Source organism: Bufo gargarizans, chromosome 2 (assembly GCF_014858855.1).
Source record: "Bufo gargarizans isolate SCDJY-AF-19 chromosome 2, ASM1485885v1, whole genome shotgun sequence".
In the NCBI taxonomy this organism is placed as follows: domain Eukaryota; kingdom Metazoa; phylum Chordata; class Amphibia; order Anura; family Bufonidae; genus Bufo; species Bufo gargarizans.
In genome coordinates this window covers 521883519-521897583 of record NC_058081.1, presented here as the reverse complement: position 1 = coordinate 521897583, position 14065 = coordinate 521883519, and the positions used below count along the sequence as shown (strand labels likewise).

General features: G+C 46.4%; 1 protein-coding gene across 1 annotated transcript in view; it reads left to right on the top strand.

Annotated features, from left to right (window-relative positions):
• Positions 1-13619: 13619 nt before the first annotated feature.
• LOC122926587 (potassium voltage-gated channel subfamily KQT member 1-like) overlaps positions 13620-14065 on the top strand; it is a 100067-nt gene continuing 99621 nt past the window's right edge. The window contains 2 exon segments of the mRNA XM_044278004.1: positions 13620-13880; positions 13882-13943. Coding sequence (XP_044133939.1) covers positions 13620-13880; positions 13882-13943 — 323 coding nt within the window.

Genomic DNA, 14065 nt, shown 5'->3' with positions numbered 1-14065 from the left:
AGATTTGCAAAATTAAGCCTGGTCACGAAGGTGAAAAATGGCTTGGTCTTGAAAGGGTTAATGAGGCCAATGGCCCTTAGCCGGTCAAATTTAGCTTTTGTGAAGTTTGGCATTTTTGTACCTCCCTGAAAAAACGCTCTTATGAATGACAGTTGGAAGGTTATTACTTTATGGTCACTATTTCCCAGGTGTCCCCCAACCTGCACGTCTGTTGTTCTGTCAGGCCTATTGGTTAATACTAAGTCCAGTATGGCCGTCCCTCTAGTCGGGTCCTGAACCAGTTGGGAGAGGTAATTGTCTTTGGTTATTGCCAAGAACCTGTTTCCCTTATGAGATACACAAGTTTCAGTTTCCCAGTCTATATCTGGGTAGTTGAAGTCCCCCATAATAACCACCTCTCGTTTAGGGTCTATTCACACGTCCGCAAAATAGGTCTGCATCCGTTCCGCAATTTTGCTGAACAGGTGCGGACCCATTCATTTTCAATGGGGCCGGAATGTGCTGTCCGCATCCGCATTTGCAGATCCGCACTTCCGTTCTGCAAAATAATAGAACATGTCCTATTTTTGGCTGCAATTGCCAAGAAAAGTCATTTTCTATGAGAGCGTCGGCGATGTGCGGTTCGCAAAGTGCGGAATGCATATTGCGGACATCCGTGTTTTGCGGATACGCAAAACACATACGGACGTGTGAATGGACCCTTAGTAGGAGATTTTCTGTGGACTCTGGTACAGTGGAGGAAATAATTATTTGACCCCTCACTGATTTTGTAAGTTTTTCCAATGACAAAGAAATGAAAAGTCTCAGAACAGTATCATTTCAATGGTAGGTTTATTGTAACAGTGGCAGATAGCACATCAAAAGGAAAATCGAAAAAATAACTTTAAATAAAAGATAGCAACTGATTTGCATTTCATTGAGTGAAATAAGTATTTGAACCCTCTAACAAAAAAAGACTTAATACTTGGTGGAAAAACCCTTGTTTGCAAGCACAGAGGTCAAACGTTTCTTGTAATTGATGACCAAGTTTGCGCACATTTTAGGAGGAATGTTGGTCCACTCCTCTTTGCAGATCATCTCTAAATCCCTAAGGTTTCGAGGCTGTCTCTGTGCAACTCTGAGCTTGAGCTCCCTCCATAGGTTTTCGATTGGATTAAGGTCCGGAGACTGACTAGGCCACTCCATGACCTTAATGTGCTTCTTCTTGAGCCACTCCTTTGTTGCCTTTGCTGTATGTTTTGGGTCATTGTCGTGCTGGAACACCCATCCACGACCCATTTTCAGTTTCCTGGCAGAGGGAAGGAGGTTGTCGCTCAGGATTTCACGATACATGGCTCCGTCCATTTTCCCGTTTATGCGAATAAGTTGTCCTGTGCCCTTAGCAGAAAAACACCCCCAAAGCAAAATGTTTCCACCCCCATGCTTGACGGTGTTTTGGGGGTCATAGGCAGCATTTTTCTTCCTCCAAACACAGCGAGTTGAGTTAATGCCAAAGAGCTCTATTTTGGTCTCATCAGACCACAGCACCTTCTCCCAGTCACTCTCTGAATCATTCAGGTGTTCATTGGCAAACTTCAGACGGGCCTGCACATGTGCCTTCCTGAGCAGGGGGACCTTGCGAGCCCTGCAGGATTTTAATCCATTCCGGTGTAATGTGTTTCCAATGGTTTTCTTGGTGACTGTGGTCCCTGCTAATTTGAGGTCATTAACTAACTCCTCCCGTGTAGTTCTAGGATGCTTTTTCACCTTTCTCAGAACCATTGACACCCCACGAGGTGAGATCTTGCGTGGAGCCCCAGAGCGAGGTCGATTGATGGTCATTTTGTGCTCCTTCCATTTTCGAACAATCGCACCAACAGTTGTCACCTTCTCTCCCAGCTTCTTGCTAATGGTTTTGTAGCCCATTCCAGCCTTGTGCAGGTCTACAATTTTGTCTCTGACATCCTTGGACAGCTCTTTGGTCTTTCCCATGTTGGAGAGTTTGGAGTCTGCTTGATTGATTGATTCTGTGGACAGGTGTCTTTTATACAGGTGACTAGTTAAGACAGGTGTCCTTAATGAGGGTGACTAATTGAGTAGAAGTGTCTAACCACTCTGTGGGAGCCAGAACTCTTAATGGTTGGTAGGGGTTCAAATACTTATTTCACTCAATGAAATGCAAATCAGTTGCTATCTTTTATTTAAAGTTATTTTTTCGATTTTCCTTTTGATGTGCTATCTGCCACTGTTACAATAAACCTACCATTGAAATGATACTGTTCTGAGACTTTTCATTTCTTTGTCATTGGACAAACTTACAAAATCAGTGAGGGGTCAAATAATTATTTCCTCCACTGTATATTAGGTGGTTTATAGTAAACTCCTATTAGTAATTTATTGTTGTTTTTAGCGCCATGTATCTCTACCCACAGTGACTCCACATGTTCATGTCCCTCACTTATATCTTCGCGGAGTGTGGGCTTTAGACCGGACTTTACATAGAGGCAGACCCCTCCCCCTCTCCGCTTTTGGCGATCCTTTCTAAACAGACTGTAACCCTGTACATTAACTGCCCAGTCATAGCTATCATCCAGCCATGTCTCAGTTATTCCCACTATGTCATAGTTCTCCTCACACATCACTAATTCCAGTTCATGTTTTGGTCAAGTGGCTCAGCACATACTACTGTGAAGTTTCACTATTGATAGCGCCCTCATCTTCTACCTAACTTCTTCTCTGGCAAAAAGTGTTTGAAAAAGGTCACTACTTGACCAAAACATCAATGTTGTTTTGCCATGAATTATAAGAAACCGACAAACTTTGTATCATCTTCAGAGTACTATAGTTTTCTTATTTGTATATAAAGGGTTGGCCGCCCTACTTGGAGCACCTAGTCTGGAATAAAACAGAGTGCCAAAGAACTGAATCTGTCTGAAGAGCCGCCATAACAGTTTGACAACCGCAGTGCCTCCATCACAATGACAGCATGAGTGCCCCCGATAAATGGACAGCCACAGTGCCTCCATAACAGTAACAATGACAATGCCTCAATAGTAGGGACAGTGACAACCACAGTGCCCCCATACAGCATAAGGAAGAACACAGGAGCTACCAGGCCTTGCTGCCTTCTGAACCCACAAGAATGGTCTGTTCTTTCAGAGATCTGAGATGTCTCCTCTTTTTTGTGAGTCTCCTAAACATTCTGGGTAGTGAGCGAAGCATTCAAAGCAGAATTCGGTTAGAAGTTTAGGAAAACGTTGATTCGCAACAAAGCCGAATTTCCTCGCACTTCGTGGTAACTAATCAGGCTTTCTGAAAATGGCAGCTGCACATGTTACAAATTGAAAGAAAGAAGCCCGGGAACGCAAGATCACCCATAATGCCACCAGCATGTAAAGTCCTGTCTAAAGCCCACACTCCGGGAAGATATAAGTGAGGGACATGAACATGTGGAGTCAGTGTGGGTAGAGATACATGGAGGAAAAAACAACAATAAATTACTAATAGGAGTTTATTATAAACCACCTAATATACCAGAGTCCACAGAAAATCTCCTACTAAGGGTCCATTCACATGTGTATCCGCAAAACACGGACGCCCGCAATGTGCATTCCGCACTTTGCGGACCGCACATCACCGATGCTCTCATAGAAAATGACTTTTCTTGTCTGCAATTGCAGACAAGAATAGGACATGTTCTATTATTTTGCAGAACGGAAGTGCGGATCCGCAAATGCGGATGCGGACAGCACATTCCGGCCCCATTGAAAATGAATGGGTCCGCACCTGTTCAGAAAAATTGCGGAACGGATGCAGACCTATTTTGCGGACGTGTGAATAGACCCTAAACGAGATAGACGAGAGGTGGTTATTATGGGGGACTTCAACTAGCCAGCCAATCCTGCAGCCAGCCAATCCCTAGGTAGCTATTCCCTGTGATGTCACAGTCCTATAAAACCCTCATCCCACGTGGTCTCCACCAGTGTCCTGTGAGCTGAGCATAGGGAGCGATGTGGCAAGTGCTCATGCGCTAGGGACAGTGTTGCTGCAATAATCCAGCGGCCATATTTGATCTATCCACCGTGTTCGGCATCTGGTTTTAACCCCAATCATTTTAAAAGCGAAATACCATTAGGTTCATAGTAGGGAGGGATCCCAGACCTTATGGAGGGATCCACATGAGATTATGGTCATCCCAGTTGTGGATCCCTTAATTTTATTTCTTTGAGGAAGGTTTTCCTGCCTCTATGCTGTGAACCATCTCTGGTACCATCACACAGGCTGCTGCATACACGCTCCAGCTCCCCTGATCCCCGCTGGGGGAGCCAGAGTACACCCAGATGACTACTGCATCTGAATGGTTAAAAGTCCGCAACTGGTATTACCACCAGTCAAGGACATTAATGCTGGGTGTCTGCTGTTTAAAAAGAGGAGACACCCGACGGCCATGACGCCCGGCCGAAAACTAAATTTATTTTTGGCGGTCGGAAAAGGGTTCATTTTCAAGCCTTCACATTGAGATTGGGCCACCAAGTGGGAAGAATATGATTAGGCAAAGTGCCTGTGTATACCTGATTTATTACGATTCGGGACAAATTCATTCGAAAAAAATCTGTTTTCTTAGTGAACTTCGGCAAGTCGGGCGAATCGAGTTTTTTAAATCTTCGCTCATCTCTAATTCTGAGAACACCCCAGCCTCATCTCACCTCTACGCACCTTTTTGGAAATATAAGCTCCGACGTCCTGACAGTAGGCGCACACTGGACACTTTCTGAGATTTGGGATGTGAACAGGCGAGCACCCATGGTTCTAATCTAACAGTGAACAAAAAGCCTTTTCTCTTTGTCTTCTAGAAGCACACACCACCAGCCAGGTCTGGAGGCTCACTCAGCCCAGTCCTTGGACCCCACAGAGCAGACATTCATGGCAGATCAGGCATGATAGATATATATTTTAGGACCCCTACACACACCCCCAGCATCAGGAAAGGGGACCGTTCAGATTCTTGTCTCGATGACTGACATAACATTCTGGATCAGTGATGACATCTCATGAATATAACCTTTGTTGCATGTGATATTCTGAGAAATTACCAGAAAGGTCGCAGCTGCCGTCTCTTGGTGTCAGTGTATCAGCCCCTTTCATCAGCACTGAGGAAATCTGAGTGGACATGAAGTGTGTATTGTCATCAAGTCCACCATCCAAAGAGTTCATCCCTCCAGGTGAGGTCAAGATGTGAACTCTGGAGCTTCACATTCCTTAAATTCTTGGGACAAGCAATTTTTCCACTGCACTTCTCACTTTGACCTGATGGTGGCGCAGTGGAAATAGTTAATATATATAGTTATAGTTTCCACTATAATAGTTATAACTTTTGGACCATAATAATTATGAACAGGACCAGGCTTGGGCTGGCCTACAGGGGTACAGGTGAATCCCCCGGTGGGCCCCTAGTCTCCCACCCCCTGGCACATATCACAGTAGACTTACTGCACTACATACATATATTCAGTGTACAGCACCTCAACCAGCCTATGTTCATATAAAAAACTTGATATATTATTAAAGAAACTCCTGTTTAGACACAATCAGAGAGCTGAGGTGACTTCTAGGTGTAGAGGAAAGCGGCCAGTGCCCTCTTTTCCCCAGGACCAGGGCCGGCGCCACCAGTAAGGCGAATTAGGCAGTCGCCTAGGGCGGCATTTAGCAGGGGGCACCCGTTGCGGTTTAAAAAAAATAAAATAAAAAATGGATTATATAAGTTCGGGCGGCCGGCGGCGCCCCTCATGCTGCGCCGGCTGAGCGCTTGTCGCTCTAAAGAATCCTGCCTGCTGTGTCTGCTCCTCTGTGCTGTTGTTAATGTAGCGAGGCTGAGCTCTGTTCGGTCCGCGGTACAGGAGCTTTTGTTTCCTGTACCCGGCCGAACTGACAGGAAGTGCTCACTTAGTGTGCACTTCATGTCAGTCCGGCCGGGTACAGGAAACAAATGCTCCTGTACTGCGGACCGAACAGAGCTCAGCCACGCTACACTAGAGGTGGGGGGGGGGGGGGGGGTAGAATGAGAGTGACGGGGGGGTGGGGGTGGAATAATGAGAGTGACGGGGGGGTGGAATAATGAGAGTGACGGGGGGGTGGAATAATGAGAGTGACGGGGGGGTGGAATAATGAGAGTGACAAAGGGGGGGGTGGAATAATGAGAGTGACGGGGGGTGGAATAATGAGAGTGACAAAGGGGGGGTGGAATATTGAGAGTGACGGGGGTGGAATAATGAGAGTGACAAGGGAGGGGGGAATAATGAGAGTGACGGGGGGGTGGAATAATGAGAGTGACAAAGCCACACTACACTAGAGGTGGGGGGGTAGAATGAGAGTGACGGGGGGGTGGGGGTGGAATAATGAGAGTGACGGGGGGGTGGAATAATGAGAGTGACGGGGGGGTGGAATAATGAGAGTGACGGGGGGGTGGAATAATGAGAGTGACAAAGGGGGGGATAATGAGAGTGACAAGGGAGGGGGGGATAATGAGAGTGAAAAAGGAGGGGGGATAATAAGAGTGACAAGTGCGGGGGGGTTATAATGAGAGTGAAAAGGGAGGGGGGATAATGAGAGTGACAAGGGAGGGGGTAGAATAATGAGAGTGACAAAGGAGGGAGGGGGAGAAGAGAGTGACGAGGGAGGGGGGAGAAGAGAGTGACGAGGGGGGGGGAGAAGAGAGTGACAAGGGGGGGGAGAGTGACAAGGGGGGGAGAAGAGAGTGACAAGGGAGGGAGGGGGGAGAAGAGAGTGACGAGGGAGGGGGGAGAAGAGAGTGACGAGGGGGGGGGGGAGAAGAGAGTGACAAGGGGGGGGGAGAGAGTGACAAGGGGGGGGGGAGAAGAGAGTGACAAGGGAGTCCCAAGAGCCAGAGACCAGATCATCTTATTGTCCTGGTGGTAAGTAGACAATGCAATGTGTTTAATATGTAATTGTTTAGTTAACACTACATTGGAAACAAATTTTTAGGGTCCATTCACACATCCGTGTGTGTTTTGCGGATCCACAAAACACGGACAGCGACAATGTGCGTTCCGCATTTTGCGGGCCGCACATTGCCGGCACTAAGAATATGCCTATTCTTGTCCGCTATTGCAGACAAGAATAGGACATGTTCTATTTTTTTCAGGATCGGAATTGCGGATCCGGGTCTGCAAGCTGGATTAACCCTAAGGAAACATAGCAGTTCTTTTAATTTAAAAGCTGAGAAAGGGGTGGAACATGATATGGGCAGATCATCTGATAAGGCGAGGGGGGGGGGGGGGCGGCAAAAATCCTTGCACCGGCCCTGCCCAGGACCTACCTGCTCAGAATGCTGCAGGGATGCAGGGACCCCCATATTCAGTCATCTGGGAGCATCTTGCTGCTGTGTGAACAGGAAATATTTAAATGTATCCGTACGGTGGGCCCCCAAAATAAATTTTACTGGTGGACTCTAGACACCCCAGTCCGACACTGAACAGGACATCCCTTTTAATAGATGCAGAAATATTTGTCAACCCAAAGTAAGACAGTATCCTACATGCTATGCTTAGATACATCAGCTCAGGAGACTGTATCACACATAATAGGATGAGATATATCAGCTCAACATACAGTATCACATGTGATAGGCTTAGATACATCAGCTCAACAGACAGTATCACACATGATAGGCTTAGATACATCAGCTCAGCAAACAGTATAACATCATAGGCTTAGATACCGCTGCTTAAGCAATATCACGCATGATAGGCTTCGATACATCAGCTTAGTCTACAATATCACTCAAGCTAGGATTGGATACATCAGCTCAGCAGACAGTATCACACATGAGAAGCTTAGATACATCAGCTTAGCAGACAGCAGAACTTGATAGGCTTAGATGCAGCAGCTTAAACAATATCACACATGATAGGCCTATATACATCATCTTAGCAGACAATATCACACATGACAAGCTTAGATACATCAACTCAACAGACAGTATCACACATGATAGGCTTAGATATATCAGCTAAGGCTACTTTCACACTAGCGATTTTCTTTTCCGGCACTGAGTTCTGTCACAGGGGCTCTATACCGGAAAAGAACTGATCAGGCATATCCCTGTGCATTCTGAATAGAGAGTAATCCGTTCAGTTTGCATCAGGATGTCTTCAGTTCAGTCTTTTCTACTGATCAGGCAAAAGATAAAACCGCAGCATGGTGCGGTTTTATCTCCGGCGAAAAAAACTGAAAACTTGCCTGAATGCCGGATCCGGCATTTTTTTCCATAGGAATGTATTAGTGCCGGATCAGGCATTCAAAATACCGGAATGCCGAATCCGTCCTTCCAATCTCCGCATGCACAGACTGAAAAAAAGGTGAAAAAAGTAAATGACAGATCCATTTTGCCGGATGACACCGGAAAGACGGATCCGGCATTTCAATGCATTTTTTGTTGACTGATCAGGATCCTGATAAGTGTTACTAATGCCATCAGTTGGCATACGTTTTGCCGGATCACTCTGCCACACTAGCCCGAGGCTACTTTCACACTAGCGTTGTTTGAATCTGGCGTTCAATTCCGTCAACGGAACTGCCCGCCGGATCCGGATAAACGTGTGAAAACTGATTACATTTGAATCCTCATCAGGATTTTGAACACAATGAAAAAATGTATTGGATAAAACTGATCTGCCATTTATGGACTTTAACTTTTTTTTTAAAAAATTTCGGGTTTAACATGCAGAAGCCGGATCCGTTTTGATGGAACACACGGCGCCGGATCCGGAGTTAATGCAAGTCAATGAGAAAAAGGCCGGATCCGGTGTTCAGTCAAAGTGTTCCGGATTTTTGGCCGGAGGTAAAAATACAACATGCTACGGTTTTCTGAAAAGCCTGATCAGTCGAAAAGACTGAACTGAAGGCATCCTGATGCATCCTGAACGGATTGCTCTCCATTCAGAATGCATTAGGATAAAACTGATCAGTTCTTTTCCGGATTTGAGCCCCTAGGACGCAACTCGGCGCCGAAAAAATTAAAACGCTAGTGTGAAAGTAGCCTAAGCTACATGATAGGCTTAGATACATCATCTCAGCAGGCAGCGTCACACATTATATGCTTAGATACAGCGCTTAATATCACACATGGTAGGCTTAGATACAGAGGCTTAGTAGACAGTATCACACATGATAAGCATAAGCACACTGGCTCACCATACAGCATGACACATGATAGACTTGGATACAGTGGCTCAGTAGACAGTGTCACACGTAAGCTTAGATACATCAGGTTAGTAGACAGTATCACAGAGGCTAAACATAGATGTGGTGGCTCCGCAGACAGCGCTTAGAGGCAGCAGCTCAGCAGATATCACATTGATATATTTAGATACAGCAGCTCAGCATACAGTATCACACAAGAGGATTAGATACACAGGAGGGGGTCGCTCTTTAGAGAAGTAACTATAGAAAAGCTTTATAATAGATTCCCCTTTTTATAACCTGAGGGATTTCTGCCCATCAGATTAAAGGAAGGTCTGGAGCCAGGGAACAGTTATGTGGAATGATATGAGATATCGTGCTGACACCAGATCGCAGACGACGCTCAGGATAGATATAAGATAACGTCAGGATGCTTTCTCAGACTCTTTGTTTTCATATATCAGATGAGGGCCACATCAATTATTTGTGGGCTCGTTATTTTCCAACCTTTCCGGTGGAATTCACCTTTCATATAATAAATACTATACATCGCGCATATACAGTCCTATAGTCCATCACTATCAAAACTGGATGCGGGGTTATCAGCATATCTGAGTTATCAAATGCCACATTACTGGAATTTTACTCCAATAGTGACTAAACATTTTAATTCCATTGGATTTCAGCAATTGATGCAGCTTTGGATGTGACTGGAGTATAAACCGCAGTACTGACCATTAGAAGCAGATTTGAATAACGTGGATGAGTTTGTCTTCAGTAGCATATGGAATGGTTAACTACAGTGATAATGACTGTTAGCTGGCACCTCCGTAACACATTCACAGTATACGGGTGCCCCCCTCCTGCTAGCTGAGTGCCCCTCCTCACCGCCTGCGTTGTGCCCACACATAATACAATGACAGCACACTTAGAGTAATTGACTGAGCCTCAGGTGACACAAGAATTTCATATAATATCCATGCCCTGGGAACAGACACCTGATCCGCCCGGTCACACAGCAGCCTCACACCGTACCTCGCCTTTCATCAGCACAATGACACTAGCAAATGCAACTATAAACAGTCCCCAGGGCCTATGACTAATTATACCCAGAGCAGGGGTTCAGGTTCCCCCGGATTGCTCTTTGTACCAGGCGGTTTAATGGTTACAGGACGATTTGCTTCATGTGAAGAAACCGCTGCTGACCTCTAATCCATCCAAGAAGATGAAGGACTACACAATGTGGAATACTTAGTGTCCTGGCAAAAATTCTAACAAAAAAATATTTATCAAGTATTGCAGTTTTCACATTGGCCACTAGATGTCAGTACAACAGACGTGTAGAGCAAAGGGAGCTGTCCGGCCCTGAAACCGATGGTGAAGAGAATGGGGGGGTCTTATAGGCCAATCAGAAGTCTTCCCTCATAAGAAGGCCATGAACGTGACCCCATAAGCAATTAAACTACCCCCATTATAGGATGTGTGAGCTGCAGGGTGTTTGCACACCTTCCATCTACTTACACTCAGGATTTAGGCAGTCTATGCAGCTGCTATATGAGAAGGATGAAGGACGGGGTAGCCCCTCTTGTGTGCACAACTGTTTTCTGCCATCAGTTTGAGTAATTTTGCCTATATTTTGCTTTACTGTATCACGTGTTACATTTTGTCTTATACTCCAGTCACAACCAAAGCTGTATTCCCAGTTCTGTTGTTTGCCAGTTGCTGATGGGAGCGATGACGCTAGTAGCATGGCACTTGACTACTAAGGCCACTAATTGGTACTTATAAGCCGAGACAGGAGGGACCCCCAGAGCTTTTGGGCTGGATCGGTGGGGGATTGCAGAGGTGAGTACCATTTTTCTTTTAATAACATTTGCTCCTGTTTTAATTTTTTCATTTTAAAATGGAAAAAAAACGCTTTAAAGCCTAGATAAAATCCCACATTGTGTGAAAACATGTATTTTTCCATGCACCAGTTCTATAGTTCTTTTTTACACTCTAGTCACATACAAAGCTGCATTCCCAATGATATTTATCGCTACGCAGACCGCATCAGCCTTCTATGACTGAGTAGTGAAAACACAAACAGCATGCAGTGCATAGACACTGAACCAGCAGGACCAGGAGAAGATGTGAAGTCCTGCAGATGTAATAGAATTTTGAATGCAGCTTTGGATGTGATTGGAGTTTACGCTATGATATAGCTCAGGGTGCATGCAACATAAGTATATAAAAGGATATGCACCGTTGCTCAGTATAGTATGTAGATGTAGCCTGTATGACGGGCAGCCATGGGTACTTCTGGCCTGTGCCACCCTGGATCAGCTTGTGGTATGTCTTGATCTTTGCAGATATTGTGGAGATAGTCACCTCCCCCTAATCTCCATGTGCCCTTTCACTAATCTCACATGATGCAGAGGGGGGGGGGGGGGGTCACGTATGATCTCTGCCCACAAGAGCTGGTCACCCAGGAAAGGCAATTTCCCCTGTTGCAGGTAGTGATTCCTTCCATGGCAGATAATGACAGGTGACATCTAGCTTCTTACATTACTCTGCATCTGCAACCTTACAAGCTCAGATGATACCTGTAGGAAAAGATGTCGTTTTAGATTGTGACAGCCTGCAATCTGATGCTCTGCTGGGCACTGCCACTCTGCCACTGTGCAATGCTCTGCAGAGTTCCCATACAATCCCATGTATTTTTACAAGATAGTACATTTGAGGTGCACAGTGGAGTTTGTTGATCGTGCATGTCACCTGTCACCTCCTCCCATAACCTGTCCCTCACTGCCACTGCTGGAACTTGTGGTTCGCCGATACCAGGGGTGCCACAGGTTGCCTAATCCCGCCTTACCGCGGGACAATGGATGCACAGGTGATGTTCTGCCCGAGGTGCTGGTAGGGTGTCTATTGCCATTCTCTGCAGGATGGATGGGGAGTGACAGTCACTGAGCAAGGGGAGGGGACAGAGTCAAAGCCTGGAGCGAGGACACTGGGAACCCACACTGAGAAAACTGGGGGAAGGTGACGGGAGTCCTGATCCTCGCTCTCCTAGGTTAAAAAAATAGGATTAATGGCAGCGAACTACAGGGATCAGTGAAGACACGGCGCCACAAGACTGCGCAGAGGGCACAGTCCAGCAGGTAATGTATATACAGATGCCACAGTGCAATGCTCTGCAGAGCCATGTAGCATTTATGGGGTAGTGACCGTTTTATTCAGTATTGGTGCAGTTGTAGTGATGGAGGGGGGGGGGGGGGGCGGTTAAATTGTGGTCCATGCCCTCCCCAAACTGGCGCCAGACTATATCTGTTTAAAATCTGCATGGAATGGTGAACGTTCTCACCCCCAGCAAACCCGCAATTATTCTGGCCATAGGGGGTCTCTGAGCAGGGGGCATCACAGCACAGGCTTTTCTCTGCCGCAGAGTGTACAGTGCAGTGTTCTGCAGAACCTTTCGTGTGCGCATTGATCGGTGCAATGTTCTGCAGAACCTTTCGTGTGCGCATTGATCGGTGCAATGTTCTGCAGAACCTTTCGTGTGCGCATTGATTGGTGGAATGTTCTGCAGACCTTTCGTGTGCCCCATTGATCAATACCTATATACCTACCTGCTGTTTTGTAATAAGTGGAGTTTCATTTAATGTATGGAGCAATGTTCTGCAGAGGTAGTGAATTTGAGCACTGCTGACCCCTCATTTCCTAATATGCCAGGCTTGGAGTTTCATTTAATGTATGGAGCAATGTTCTGCAGAGGTAGTGAGTTTGAGCACTGCTGGCCCCTCATTTCCTAACAGGCCAGGCTGACAATGGAGCGTCCTATGAATTGCATTGAATGTAACATGCATTCGTCTGCAGAGGAAATGCCACAAAACTGTCCGCCATGCCAGATCTCTGCTTGCTGTCACTGAACTGGAGCGTTAGGCTGAGGATGAGTTTCAGGTGTATCCAGTCTAGACAGTGCTAAACACATCAGCAGCACAGATCTCTCTCCTGTCCTGATACTTGGTTACAGGTACAATGTATCAGCCTCGAGGCCACAGAGGATTATCTAGACTGGATACAATTGCAACAAACCCTCAGCTGTGAGAACAGGTTGAGTGTTCCAGTTCACTGACAACAAGCAGTTATCTTGGAAATGGTGAAGAAGTGAAATACAAAGTCTATTTGTTTCAGAAAGTTTCATTCTATGAAGTTGGATTTGCGCAGGATTGTGACCGAGCGCTGTGCTGACACGTTCCTTGACCTTCTGTTGTTCTCCTTGTTCCACAGCCATGACTGACAGCGGTTGACGGCAGGTGACACCGGGTGACACAGCTGTGATCCTGTCTGCGGTGACTCTGAGCAGTACACTGATAAGAGGGATCAGGTCCCACGGGAGCTTGCAATCTAACACCGGCACTGAGGATGTAAAATATTGATCACTAGCAGTCTGCGGCATGTCGTGCAATTCGGGGGAGTGCAGGGGGCTCCCCCTCTACAGCCGCTACTCAGCCCCCCCTGCTCCGGACCCCATGCATTACTCATCTGTGGCCCTCAGCTCAGACCCCCCATTAAACAATGGCTCTGGGACCCCCTGCTCTGCTCAAGACCCCACGTTTCAGGTGAGCAACCAGACTGGGGGTGCCAAGGACATCCATGCAGAATACTCCCGCAAGTGCTTCTACCGACACTACCTGACCCGCACCAGCATGCAGGGCTGATATCTATAACTTCCTGGAAAGACCCAGCGGTTGGCGCTGCTTCATCTATCATTTCAGTGTGTGAGTACATTTACCTTCCTATACTTTTGGCGCTGCATGGACTGGGCACTCACCTTGGCGGCACTGGAGTGTCTCCGAGAGGAGTCCCTTACCCCCAATTTATTGACCATCCATTATTTATA